Here is a 14,750-nt window from a genome sequence, read left to right on the forward strand (position 1 = left end):
GCATGTAGGGTGATGAATGTAAAATAGGCATTTTTTTCCTATCTGAGCATGTAGGGTGATGAGAGTAAAATAGGCATTTTTTCCTATCTGAGCATGTAGGGTGATGAATGTAAAATAGGCATTTTTTTCCTATCTGAGCATGTAGGGTGATGAGAGTAAAATAGGCATTTTTTCCTATCTGAGCATTTAGGGTAATGAATGTAAAATAGGCATTTTTTCCCATCTGAGCATGTAGGGTAATGAATGTAAAATAGGCATTTTTTCCTATCTGAGCATGTAGGGTAATGAATGTAAAATAGGCATTTTTTTCCTATCTGAGCATGTAGGGTAATGAATGTAAAATAGGCATTTTTTTCCTATCTGAGCATGTAGGGTAATGAATGTAAAATAGGCATTTTTTCCTATCTGAGCATGTAAGGTGATGAATGTAAAATAGGCATTTTTTTTCCTATCTGAGCATGTAGGGTAATGAATGTAACATAGGCTTCATTTGTTCCTATCTGAGCATGTAGGGTGATGAATGTAAAATAGGCTTCTTTTTTTCCTATCTGAGCATGTATGGTGATGAACATAAAATACTCATTACTTGCCTATTTTATGCTCCACTAGTCCTAAACCAGACGAGCTTACGTGATAATCTGCTGTCCATCATCTATGGTCCATCTGTGTTTTTGGATAAATTTGTTATCACTACTTTTCTCAACAACTTGAAAGATTGACATGAAACTTTCAACATAATTTCATTTCACAGTCTAGTAGGTCCCAAGAAAAAACAGTGCCACTCAGACAATAAGTTCAGAACTGTAGACATGTTGAAAATCTTGTTACCACTACTCATGATTAATGTATAGTCATATCTTCATGGGGGCTTTCATTGAAAGACTTCATATGATTGCTAGTTGGTTCTAAATAAAATGGTGCTTATTTGAAATACATATTGGAAATCCTGTTATTGCTACTCCTCCTGAATGGATTCTCCTTTCAGTATGAGGTTTTCACAGAAAGACTTCTTATAATGGCTAGTTGGTCATAGGTACAAATTGTGCCTGTCTGACATCCAGTCACAGAGCCATGTTGAAAATCTTATCCCCACTCCTCTGAAATGAAGGGTCATATGGACATGAGGTTATCACCAGATAACTTTTTAAGATGTCTAGTTTTCCTAAATGAAATTGATGCCGCTTGCACTTGCAATATGGCTGCAGCATGGCCATCTTGAAAATCTTGTTATGGCTACTCTTGATGTCCATTATGGCCACCACAGTGGCCATCTTGTAACACTTATTGCTATACATTATCAGCCTGTTTTCACTAAAAGGCTCTTTATGATATCTAGTTGGTTTTAAATGAAAATTTTGCCAATTTGATATCCAATATGGCCAACACAGTGACCATATGGAAATTTTTGTTATTGCTTCTCCTTCTGAATGTAATGTTGTACTGACATAGGGGTTTTACCAGGAGACTTATTGTGATATCTAGTTGGTTCTAAATGAAAATGGTGCTGCTTGCACTTCCAGTATGACTGCAACAATGTACATCTTGAAAATTTTGTTTTGTCTACTCCAGAATGAATTGTCCTATCAGCTTGAGTTTTTGCTAAATTACTTCTTATGATGTCATAAATAAAAATGATGGTCCTAAATGGAACTGGAGTCAATATGATAACCAATATGGCCATATGACAGCCATCTTGAAATATTTTTATAGTTACTTTTCCAAGATGAAAGTCAAATCCACATGAGGTTTCCACTAGAAAACCTATTGTGATGTCTTGTTGGTCCTAAATGAAAGTGGTGCCAATCTGATATCCGATATGTCAACCACTGGGGCTAATGAAAATTCTTGTTGTTGTTTTGGATTTAATGCCATTTCCAGTGCAAGATACAGGTAAACCCAGCAAGCTACTGGCAGTTTTCTCACATACCCACATTGGCTGAACCTGAGACTCAAATCAATGTGGTCAGAGGTGAGATTACATTGAATGGTAAAGGAAAGCACTTTAGACAACTTTGCCACCCAGAGCCACTGAAAATCTTGTTATTTGCTGAAGAAAATCAGAAATGGTTCAGCAATTCAGTAGTTAAAAGAAAGAAATGGTCTTATCTTGATCCTGTAAATTCTTTTCAACCAGTGAAACATCAATCCCTTCAAGCACTTGTATTTAACTACAGTGGTACAAACATAATGAGGTCTACTTCTTGTTATACCTTTGGAAATGTCAACAGAATTTAGGCTATTTGATGCCATCATTTTCACACATGTAATAAATACACAGCAACAAAAGTTTAAATTGCTGACTTTGAATAACGTACCAACTCTTCAGTTTTCATGAAGATATTTCACAGTACAACTCCAATGTTTATAACCAATGCAATGGAATTCCATGTATAGGCTTAGCATTGCACAATGAATTCTAGTTTCTGTTTTCCCAAGAATTCCTTAAAATATCTAGTTTAGTTAATAGGATATAATACAATCCACAATATTGTTACACTTTCAAAGCAACATAACACAACACGAAAATTGTAGCTTTAAAACTGTAATAGTTCCTCATTAAAAGCTAAGTCAGTACTCTATGACTTAAAAGAACCCAACTAATTAACCAAGCACAGTCTATACATTTTATCCAATTAATTATAATATGTTAATTTGATATAGCATGTTGAACAAGTTTGGTATTTTTTAAGCCATGGCAAGTTAAACATACTTGGTATTTTATAAGCCTTGGCAAGTTAAACATATTTGGTACTTTTTTGCCTTGGCAAGTTAAACATATTTGGTATTTTTTTAGCCTTGGCAAGTTAAACATTTGGTATTTTTTAAGCCATGGCAAGTTAAACATATTTGGGTTTTTTTTAGCCATTGCAAGTTAAACATATATGGTATTTTTTTTAACCATGGCAAGTTAAACATATTTTGTATTTTTTTAGCCAGAGCAAGTTTAACAAATTTGGTATTTTTTAGCCATGGCAAGTTAAACATATTTGGTATTTTTTAAGCCTTGGCAAGTTAAACATATTTGGGTTTTTTTAGCCTTGGCAAGTTAAACATATTTGGTATTTTTTAAGCCTTGGCAAGTTAAACATATTTGGTATTTTTTTAGCCTTGGCAAGTTAAACATATTTGGTACTTTTTAGCCTTGGCAAGTTAAACATATTTGGTAATTTTTTAGCCTTGGCAAGTTAAACATATTTGGTATTTTTTTAGCCATGGCAAGTTAAACATATATGGTACTTTTTTAACCATGGCAAGTTAAACATTTTGTATTTTTTTAGCCAGAGCAAGTTAAATATATTTGGGTTTTTTTAAGCCTTGGCAAGTTAAACATATTTGGTATTTTTTTAGCCTTGGCAAGTTAAACATATTTGGTATTTTTTAAGCCTTGGCAAGTTAAACATATTTGGTATTTTTTTAGCCTTGGCAAGTTAAACATATTTGGTATTATTTAAGCCTTGGTAAGTTAAACATATTTAGTGGTTTTTTGTGTCATGGCAAGTTAAACATTTTCTTGTATTGAAAGCTTTATTTAGCAAAAATACTTAATCTTTTGACAATTGGGTTTCATACATTTCATATGAAATGAACACTAACCTGGCGTGTAAAATACTGTCTGTAATTATAAGTTTAAAAAAATACCTGGCATGTTCAATAGTGTCTGTAATTATGTGATTTTATGTTCCTCAAATTGTCAACCATGTCCATTGTTAAAGCTTGAATTACATGCACGCATCTCAGTCATTATACATGTGTCCCATGTGAGATCTTGACTGGGCTACATGCATGTATGAGAATGTATAGTTTGAGTTTCTGACCTCATTAAGACATAATAATGTTTTGATATTCTAGCTGAGCCTGGAAAACATGACAACCAAGAACAAGTATGATTTTGAAGCCAAGACCTGGCTGAAAGTTGATGACAACAGAGATTTCTGGAGAGAATTCCCAGTCAAAGGAGGCAGAGAAGAGCTGAAATGTATGTGGAGAAATATAGTATAGAGAAAGAGAGGGAAAGAGAGCATAATATGAAATCTTTATTTACAAGGGGGTACATCGTGATTCATTTAAAAACTTTGCCAATAAATCTTACCAAACTTGAAAGTCTGCCTGAAGCTTATCAAGCATTTTGTTATTTATGAATTATATTTTTGAAAATTTCCTGAAAATTAAGAACAAATCTCTTTGAAGGATGTTCCATAGTATCACAAGTAAAAGAGATAACAACGTAATTGAATCCTGAAAAACAATGTGAAAAGGATTTCTTGAAAATGTGATTTTTGATATTACACATCAAGCAGATGAGAAGTTAACATTCTAATTTTGGGTGCAAAACAAGAATTGTCAGAATTTTGTGTACCAATTTGGAATATAATAAACCTAGGCATAAAAATATGGACATCACTGGTTGTTTGTGTTTCATTGAACCTTTGTCAGACAGACCTTATGTTTAATTTTTCTTTACTTGGAATATGTCCAAAGAATTATATATGTGAAAAATATATAATAAGTCAAACAGTGATGAGAAGTTATTTCTGTACTTACTTTCTTACTAATATCAAATGTTACATTAAATAGTTGTACATTCAGTAGTGGTTTTTTATTTCTTGCTCTGCAATGATACATAGCATATTGTGTGTCATCTAAACATGTGAATTTATTTATTGTGATTCTTTATTGCAAGAACAAATTTAAAGACCTAATAATATTCCCTACCTTAAATATTTTCAGCATATTTTTTTATGTTTTTTAATTTCATGGTGTTTGTTTATTTTTTAATAATATCATTATATATTTTTTTTTAATGTCATAGGTGTTATCTAATGTTATAAAGCACTTAGAGCTTCTAAAGATTAGGTGCTATACAAAGTTCTCATTATTATTATTATTGAGTTTTGAAATGTAATTGACAAACTATCCAAGTTGGAGTCATTAATATAATAATTTAGGATTGTAGAGGTACATTATTACAAGAAAAGCATTAGGGTAGCGCATTACTGATTTTATTCCAGCCAATTGAGAAATGGTCAATTGTTTACATGTTCTCTCTTTCATTATTCATTTATAAATCTAATATTGGTTTTCTTTTTTAAGAAGTTGATAAAGAAATGCATTATAGCAGCTTTTATATTTTGCTTTATTTACAACCACTTCTTTTAAGAATGAGTCTAAAATTATAGTATTCAGTTGAGATTAGAAATATCCACTCTATTTCCTTCCTCCAAACCCATTATATCTAGTGGCTTCAGAGATGTAGTTAAAATAAATAAATTTCCTTTTTATGAGGGCTTCATGGTAGATTAGCTGTACAGCTGATTTTGTTACCCTCTTTAAATAAAGTCATTATTACAGTGCTGAAGTATCTAGTTGAGGTACACACATTAGAAACATTCTGTCTAAAATTAATGTATCCTTTTGAAACTTGACCACTGAATTATCTAGCTGAGGTACACATAGGAGAAAAGTTCAAGAATAAAATTAATGTATGTTTTTGAAATCTGACAGTCCTGAAGTATCTAGTGGAGGTACATGGGGGAAAAGTTCAAGAATAAAATTTATGTATGTTTTTGAAATTTGACAGTACTGAGGTCTCTAGTTGAGGTACACATAGGAGAAAAGTTCAAGAATAAAATTAATATGTTTTTGAAATCTGACAGTACTGAGGTATCTACTGGAGGTACACATAGGAGAAAAGTTCAAGAATAAAATTTATATATTTTTGAAATTTGACAGTACTGAGGTATCTAGTAGAGGTACACACAGGGGAAAAGTTCAAAGCTGGCACAGATGCCAATGTCTACCTACAGGTTTTTGGTCAGAGAGGGGACACAGGGAAGAGACGACTAATGACATCCAAAACTAATCCTCTCAATAAATTTGAAGCAGGGAAGGTAATGCTCATTATTATTCATTTATTTAATTGAATGCAAGTATTTGAGGTATTTAGAGATATTTCTCGGCATTGATTTAGTACAGTAAATTATTTTTTCCAGAGTTATTTAGTTACCATGACATTAAACCAATTATTTTTATTCTCAGATCATTATGTACAAAACTGTTATCGCCATTCTAATACAATTGTTTTTTTTTCATTTTGTGAAAGCAATTAAAAAATGTAAATCTCAACAGCAGTTTACTTGACAGCATCTTTGTAGCATTGTTTTATGGATTTTTAGAAAGGTAGTTACATTCACAGATATGGATTAGAGGAAGACAATAAGAAGCTTCCGGAGGAGGGACATTTTACTGGTTGATATAAATTCATTAACTGGTGCAAGGTATTCAAGCATAATTTTTGTTTAAATGCAGAAAGATAATCTTATTATATGCTCATTTTTGTCTCCGTTAACTTTGGATTTTTAATGTAGCTTTAACAATTTTTCAGTGATATTGCTATGATGTCCACAGTATGACAGTTTATAGTGATGTCTAGTGCTGGGGCATTGTGCCACAGACATGTAGCATGATGACCCACCCAGTCACATTATCCTGACATCAGGCTGACCAGTCCTAACATTAACCTTACATTAACTTTACATTGTTAGAATCATGCAGTATTTTATGATACTGAACACCTTCATATTGACACATGTGCCTAAAGACAGTATAGTGTATTGGGAACTACTTTGTAAACAAACTATGTACACTCACGTAGTAGATGCTTAAGGTTTTGGTTGTTTAAATTTGTGAATGAACTAAAGCAGCTGTTTCATCCATTTGAAAGTATAGCTGATAATGTTAACAATGTGGACAAGTTTACTGAGTCAGAAACAAAACTTTCAAAGAAGCAAACAAATGAACACGATATTTGAAATGTCAACAACAAATGGGAGAGACTCAGTAATTGAAAATACCATTCTGATCATTGAAACATTTGTTTAGGAGAATATTCATATCTTTTTGCAAATAGAATGGTTAAAACTATGATGAGCGCTGTTTAGGGTCTAAAAAAATATAGCATAGAAAAGCATATTGAGGCTAAGGTTTTTGCATATCTATCAGAGACGTACCATTTTACAAGTCTGTCAAAATACTAGATTCAAGAAAAAAAATGCAACTGAAGGATTTGGTAGGAAACTAAGAGTGTCAGAGCCAATAATCCAGGACAGTGAAAAAGTATTATTTCCCTTGGGTAAATGGAGTGTCACACAACAGCTGTTTATCAATTTTCCCCATGTAACTATTTTGATTCAATGTAAGGCTAGCGATAGAAGACACTATGATTTAGTCATAGCTGGGGTCCATCCATCAATGAGCCAAGGCATATGCATCTTTTCTTCAGCTGATAATAAGAATGGTAATAAATATACTTATGCATCTTGAATTTCCTCAAACTTTTTTAGTTCTTCAAATCCAACTGACATGACCTTTAAAACCTGATACACACTGAAGCTGTACTGGAATTTCAAATAGCCTACATTTCCAGCTGAAATCCATTCTTCTTACTGCACTGAATTGACCCAATAATCCATTCCCTTATAATCAGAAAAGCAGAGTTGATTTGGATCAACATAGAAACAAAATCCACATGCATTCATTCACAATATGACTCTAAATTTCAATTTTAAGTAGACCAAAATGACAATTCTTTTTTAAACTGATGTTGAGTTCATGACAAAGTTAAAAGGTCGCTGGGCAGAGCTATGTGTGCTTGAATACTATTATTGTGTGTTGATGAGTCTATGGTTGTGAATTTATTTTGGAACAAAGCATAAATTCAATTACATTATTTCTGGAATGTCTGTTATTTTTAACCATAGGTAGTTGAACAAAATGAGCATATAATAAAAAGGTTACTGAATTTATATGGGAAAATATGAACTTGTTTTTTCTGAAAAATGCTGGGCTCTACAAGATCATGCAGCATTTTTTAGAAACACTCATTCCTATTTCTCATACAAATGCAGCAACCTATAAATGTTCTGAATGATATAGAAAATGTTTGCTGTCAGAAACAGTGGTAAAAATTGATTGATTGATGAAACAAATTAATATTGTTTAAGAATAAAATAATATAATGGCATCCCTTATCAAGCAGCATCACTAAACACAGATCCCCTTGTAGATAATATGTATAGTTTATTCATGATAGGTCAGTTTATTTAGCAGAGTTATTCAGACCAGTCTATATTTAGAACTAAATAACCAACAAACTTACTTCTTTGCCTAAATCTTGAAACATAACGTTGTTACTCTTTTTTGTTGGTGTCAACTCGGACAAGAAAGTCAGGTTACCCAATTGACATGCAGTAGCAATGGTTTTGATCAGAGTGGGCAAAGGGAGAAATGCACCTGTCTGAGTGATTTCATGTACTGTTTAAATGAAAATAATAATATGTATACAGTAAAATAAATATATAGCCATTGTAGCCAAAATTTAACTTTTGCAAACAAGAGTTATCTAGGGGTGATGGAAACTAAATGGGACCTCCATTTCTAGAATCAGCTTTATGGCTCGGTGAAAATCTGAGATGCAGAAGATGTTTACATAAGAAGTGGATAAAAATCATGCAAACAAGACAAATATTGATCATTGAAGAATATAGTGTTTTTATGCTCTACCTCATACAAATGTGGGGGTCAACAGTAGTCCTTGTGTCCAGTGGCCAACTGGCATAATCTCCTTTGATGGATTGCCATGAAATTTGGTAAATGTTTTGGTTGTTACCTAAAGATAGCATATCAAGTCAGTCTGTTCATGCAGTGTTTTTAGACCTTTATTCTTGTAGCATGACTCAAACCTCTTAGCACAACTATTCCTCATGGAATGATATCAAACTTTGTAAATATTGTAGTCTTCTCTCATGATGCATATATCAACAAATTTCATTTTGCTCCTGCATATTTTGCTAGAGTTATTGTTCATTATGTCTTGCAGAATGTCATAATCTTGTCAGCATGATGTAAATATTGACAAAACACTTTTCTCTTAAAGAAGTTGATAGAGTTATTGTCCTTTAGTTTTGTAGCCTGATGCTGTGTATGACAATATCATTAGTACGTCTAGTGAATTTTGTTTTGTATTATAATGAAAGTTGGAAAATAGTATGGTCATCACTTAAAGATACACATATCCAAAAATTATTTTCTCCCATAGGTTTTTGTTCGAGTGGTTGCTTTTTTTGTTTTGTAGCTGCATGCAGTATAGGAAAACATTTTGTGAATAGAACTTGTCTCATAGTTTTTTTTGATGAATTTCTGTGAAATTTGGCACAGTATCTGGTAATCATTTAGAGATGCATCTGTTGATAAATGTTTGAGCTTCCTTGCTTTTTATAAGAGTTATTGCCATTTTAATTGTAAGCAAGCATGGTCCTGAGTGGCCAAATGGTCTAAAGCACTCACCCTTATGAATCATTGCCATCTCACCTCTGGCTGCGTGGGTTCAGGTCTCAGGTTCAGCCAATGTGGGTATGTGAGATAGCTTGGCATGGGTTGGTGGTTCTTTCCAGGGTTTTCCTAGGTTCTTCCTCCACTATACTTGCTGCCATGTATAACCTATCTTGTGCTGAAAAATGGCGTTAAACTCTACAACAGCAGCAACAACAACAACAACAACAACTGAAAGCTAGCATTACAGAATTTTGTGAATTCAACTGTTTAATTGAGTGCTGTGAAATTAGTATAATTATGGTCATCAGAAGCTAGATATGCATTTTAACAAGTCTTTTACTTGCTGTATTTTCAGAAGAGGTATGCCCTTTTATAATACATAGATTCATCTCCACCATGGAGTATAGGTTGGGTGAACAAATTGCTTACTATTCTCACCTTTCAGATAAAAATGGGTCGTTCTTCTGTAGTTTAACCAGATGCAGTACACAGTTAAATCTATTGCAAATCATTGCTAATACAAACAGATGAAACCATCTGTCAGCTAAGCAGGATTCATTTTTTGTCTTGGCATATATTGTCCTCATATTATGGAAGAATGATTAACAAGATTATACTGAACAATCATTCTTTTGTGTATTGCAGATGGACTTGTTTGAAATTGAAGCTGTTGACCTTGGTGCCTTGACCAAGGTCAAGGTCAGTCATGATGGGGCTGGAGAAGGAGCAGGTTGGTTCCTTGACAGGATCTCCATAAAGGAATCAGATGCCATGGACAAATATGTTTTCAAGTGGGACAGGTGGGTGTAAACCGTTATTGGTTTCTTCAAGATTTTACTAGTTTGAAAATGGGGACTATCAAGCTGTCATTGCTAGTAACTTAGTATAATAGTATTTTGTACTCATAGATCAATATTTTAGAGCTTTGACTCCCAGCAGCAAAGTTAAAATATTGAAATCTTGAAAAGTCAGCAGGGAATGACTCAGAAGTCAGGAACTCGTTTTGATTTCCATTCTACAAGAAAATAAAGTGATTGAGGTTTTGAGGGACAAATTCAGACAAACTTAATAGTCTGGGTAACTAAATTATGGAATTACAAATGCAAAGTACATGGTAGGATTGGTCCATTTCATTTCGTTCACACTGCAGGGATTGACTGACTCTGGCAGCAGACATATAAAGCTTGATAATTCAAGACTTGAACCAGTGACTTTAGAGGTGCCCTTAAAGACTGCAATGCCGATAGATTATGTCAATATCTTTCATCTCTGATACAGTTCTTTTGCTCTTTTACAGATGGTTGGATATTGAAGATGGCAGATCTACAGTGGAGGCAGAACTACCTCTTACAGAGGTTGTGGAGGACAAAGAACCAGAGCCTCAACCTCAAACACCACATGGTGGGTTTGACAATTCTTGTTGACAATTTTCAAGCAATGCTGCAAAGACATTATGCAATAAAATAGAAAGAAAGTTTGAGCTCGCCTAGCTGTAAAGATTATGATAAAGCATTGTGTCTGACATATGGCATCCATTGTGCATCATAAATTATCCATTATGTCAATAACTATTTGCTTCTTTTAACATTTTGAGAACTGTTGGACAATATCAGCTGTTATATTTTTAAAAAACCCATCAAGTTCCATGATCAGATTTGTAGAAAAGCTGCTTATTTGCCATCAAATACAGCTTCCAGAGTTAAATGTAAACAAGACGCCCTAGTTAGCTTGAGATTGCTCAGTTTTTAACATCTGCCCAACAGCCAAATGCCTTCAGATTGCTCAGGTTTTGACATCTTCCCAACAGCCAAATGCCTTCAGATTGCTCAGGTTTTGACATCTGCCCAACAGCCAAATGCCTTCCGATTGCTCAGGTTTTGACATCTGCCTAACAGCCAAAATGCAAGAGAAGTTAGCCAAGAAATATGGGTCAGAAGAATTTTTCCAGGGTGCAGATAAGTTTGATTATGAGTAACATCCATGCATGTTAATGAGGTGGTCTTGCATCTGATTGGCTGAGCTTTTGAACACTCTAGAGGCCATAGATTTAATAGATTTTAGCAGCTTGTATTAGTACGATCTTAGATGAGTTTGAATGTGAATGAGATCCATGCATATAAGTGAGGATCCAGGCTGATCAGATTGTTGGAATGAAACCAGCATCCTTTTGGCCACGAGTACAGCCCTTTTATCTCTGAGCCACCTCAGTTTCTTTGGATCTGAATCTCGAAGGTTTCCAAGTTGCCACTCCATGGAATGCTTTCCTTAGGTTTGAGTCTCAATGGTTTCCAAGTTTTCACTCCATGGAATGCTTTTTAGGATGTGGATCTCAATGATTTCCATTTTATCACTACATGGGATGCTTCCTTGGATCGGAATACAATGGTTTCCAAGTTATCACTCCAGTAGATGCTTTCTTGGGTGTGAATCGCAATGATTTCCAAATTATCACAATATGGATTGCTTTCCTGGATGTTAATCTCAATGTTTTCCAGGCTATTACTGCATGGGATGGTTCCTTGGTTATTAATCTCAATAGATTCCAGGATATTCCTAAATGGTATGCTTCCTTGGGTGTGAATCTCAATGAATTACAGGATATTACTCCATGGGATGGTTCCTTGGGTATTAATCTCAATGGATTCCAAGTTATTACTCTATGGATGCTTTCTTAGATGTGAATCTGAGTGAATTCCAAGTTATTACTCCATAGGATGCTTTCAGATTTTGTCAAATTCTGTTGAGCAGTTTTTGAGAAGAATTTGTTTAGTTGTTTTTATTTTTTTAATTAATAGTGAACATATTTGATGGCAGATTGGAATAAATTGTAACAGTTGAAAGGTTTATATAACATGATGCTGCCTGCAAAAGTTTGGTTGAAATTGGTCTTTTGGTTTTGAAGTTGAGAATAGCAATCTTTGATGAATAATGCATAATGGATGGAAGTCAGGTGAGTTAATGGTAAACTTAAAATAATTTCTTGGAACACTTGATGGACCAGTTGAGACCAGATTTAATGGTTAGCATTCTGGAATGAATGTCTTTTGAGTTTTGTCAATTCTCTGTGATAAAACATTTAAATTCTTCATACTGGATAATGATGCATGACTACAAATCGGCAACATTTGAAATGTAAGTTAGATTAATGCTCATCATTATGAATATTAACGTTTTGTCTTAAAAAGTTTTAAAAAGGTGGGTACTACAGATTTTGTACATAATGTGGGTAAAAATACCCTGTCACTAATTTACCATAAAATATGGATAAAAATTGTGCTTTCACTGATTTTCCACAGCATATAGATAGAAGTATCCTGTCACTGATTTTCATTGCATATAGATAAAAGTACCCTATCACTGATTTTCTATAACATGTAGGTAAAAGTACCCAATCACTGATTTTCCATAACACATAGGTAGAAGTACCCTGTCACTGATTTTCCACAGCATATAGGTAAAAGTACCCTATCACTGCTTTTCCATAGCATATAGGTAAAAGTACCCAGTCACTGATTTTCCACACATATAGGTAAAAGTACTGTATCACTGATTTTCCATAGCATATAGGTAAAAGTACCCTATCACTGCTTTTCCATGGCATATAGGTAAAAGTACATGTCACTGATTTTCCACACATATAGGTAAAAGTACATGTCACTGATTTTCCACAGCATTTAGGTAAAAGTACCCTGTCACTGATTTTCCATAACATATAGGTAAAAGTACCCTATCACTGATTTTCCATAGCAGATGGGTAAAAATACCCTATCACTGCTTTTCCATAACATATAGGTACAAGTACCCTGTCACTGATTTTCCATAACACATAGGTAAAAGTACCATATCACTGATTTTCCATAGCATATAGGTAAAAATACATGTCACTGATTTTCCATAGCATATAGGTAAAAGTACCCTATCACTGCTTTTCCATGGCATATAGGTAAAAGTACCCAGTCACTGATTTTCCACACATATAGGTAAAAGTACCCTATCACTGATTTTCCATGGCATATAGGTAAAAGTACCCTATCACTGATTTTCCATGGCATATAGGTAAAAGTACCCTATCACTGATTTTCCACACATATAGGTAAAAGTACTATATCACTGATTTTCCATGGCATATAGGTAAAAGTACCCTGTCACTGACTTTCCATAACATATAGGTAAAAGTACCCTATCACTGATTTTTTGTAAAATTTATGTAAATGTACACTCAATGATTTTCTATTAAACATTGGAAAAAAGTACTATACCGCTGATTTACTATAAAATACTGGTGAAGATAGCCCTGTTCCTGATTTACTGTAAAATATGGGATGAAGTACCCTGTAACTGATTTACTGTAAATTATGGGGAAAAGTACCCTGTCACTGATTTACTGTAAAGTTTGGGAAAAAGTACCCTGTCACTGATTTACTGTAAAATGTGGAGAAAAGTACCCTGTCACTGATTTACTGTAAACTAGGGAAAAAAGTACCCTGTCACTGCTGATTTACTGTAAAGTTTGGGAAAAAGTACCCTGTCACTGATTTACTGTAAAGTTTGGGAAAAAGTTCCCTGTTTCTGATTTACTGTAAAATGTGGGAAAAAGTACCCTGTCACTTATTTACTGTAAATTATGGGGAAAAGTACCCTGTCACTGATTTACTGTAAAGTTTGGGAAAAAGTACCCTGTCACTGATTTACTGTAAAGTTTGGGAAAAAGTACCCTTAACTGATTTAGTGTAAACTATGGAAAAAAAGTACCCTGTTTCTGATTTACTGTAAAGTTTGGGAAAAAGTACCCTGTCACTGATTTACTGTAAAATGTGGAGAAAAGTACCCTGTCACTGATTTACTGTAAACTATGGAAAAAGTACCCTGTCAGTGCTGATTTACTGTAAAATGTGGAGAAAAGTACCCTGTCACTGATTTACTGTAAACTATGGAAAAAAGTACCCTGTCACTGCTGATTTACTGTAAAGTTTGGGAAAATGATTTACAATAAAATAATAGCGAAATGACTATTCATAAAATTTGCACAGGCTGAAGATTATGAATACCTTATATCAGATATACAAAGTGAATGTTGAAGAGGTAAAATTTTCTTTGCAAAGCAGTTACTGATGTCATTTTGGTTTTCCACAAGAGAAAGCCCGTGTAAGTGGGTTGTATATTGCTAAAGATTTCCAAAGGTGTCATATACATTTTATGGACTTTATCATTTTCTTTCACAGGATTTTTAATGCGACTATTAAAATTGTATACACATTTTTCTTTTTCAATGTTTTCTGTGAGATAGAAGTTTCGACCATGTTATTTGAGATTCTGTCTCTCCCAAAGTTCATAGTGTTATGATACACTTTGGCTACATGTGATCTCATATTGATGATTACACTTTGGCTACATGTGATCTCATATTGATGATTACACTT

At 33.7% G+C, this 14,750-nt stretch overlaps 1 protein-coding gene across 1 annotated transcript in view; it reads left to right on the forward strand.

Moving 5' to 3' along the window:
- The window catches only part of LOC149807090 (lipoxygenase homology domain-containing protein 1-like), a 276,859-nt gene that overhangs the window by 244,961 nt on the left and 17,148 nt on the right, over nt 1-14,750 (forward strand). Inside the window, exons 63-66 of the mRNA XM_089961784.1 lie at nt 3,850-3,976; nt 5,731-5,888; nt 9,976-10,130; nt 10,628-10,731. Coding sequence (XP_089817910.1) covers nt 3,850-3,976; nt 5,731-5,888; nt 9,976-10,130; nt 10,628-10,731 — 544 coding nt within the window. The remainder of the gene's footprint in view (nt 1-3,849; nt 3,977-5,730; nt 5,889-9,975; nt 10,131-10,627; nt 10,732-14,750) is intronic.

Source organism: Sinohyriopsis cumingii, chromosome 1, assembly GCF_028554795.1.
Source record: "Sinohyriopsis cumingii isolate HCF-2022 chromosome 1, ASM2855479v2, whole genome shotgun sequence".
NCBI classification, from domain to species: domain Eukaryota; kingdom Metazoa; phylum Mollusca; class Bivalvia; order Unionida; family Unionidae; genus Sinohyriopsis; species Sinohyriopsis cumingii.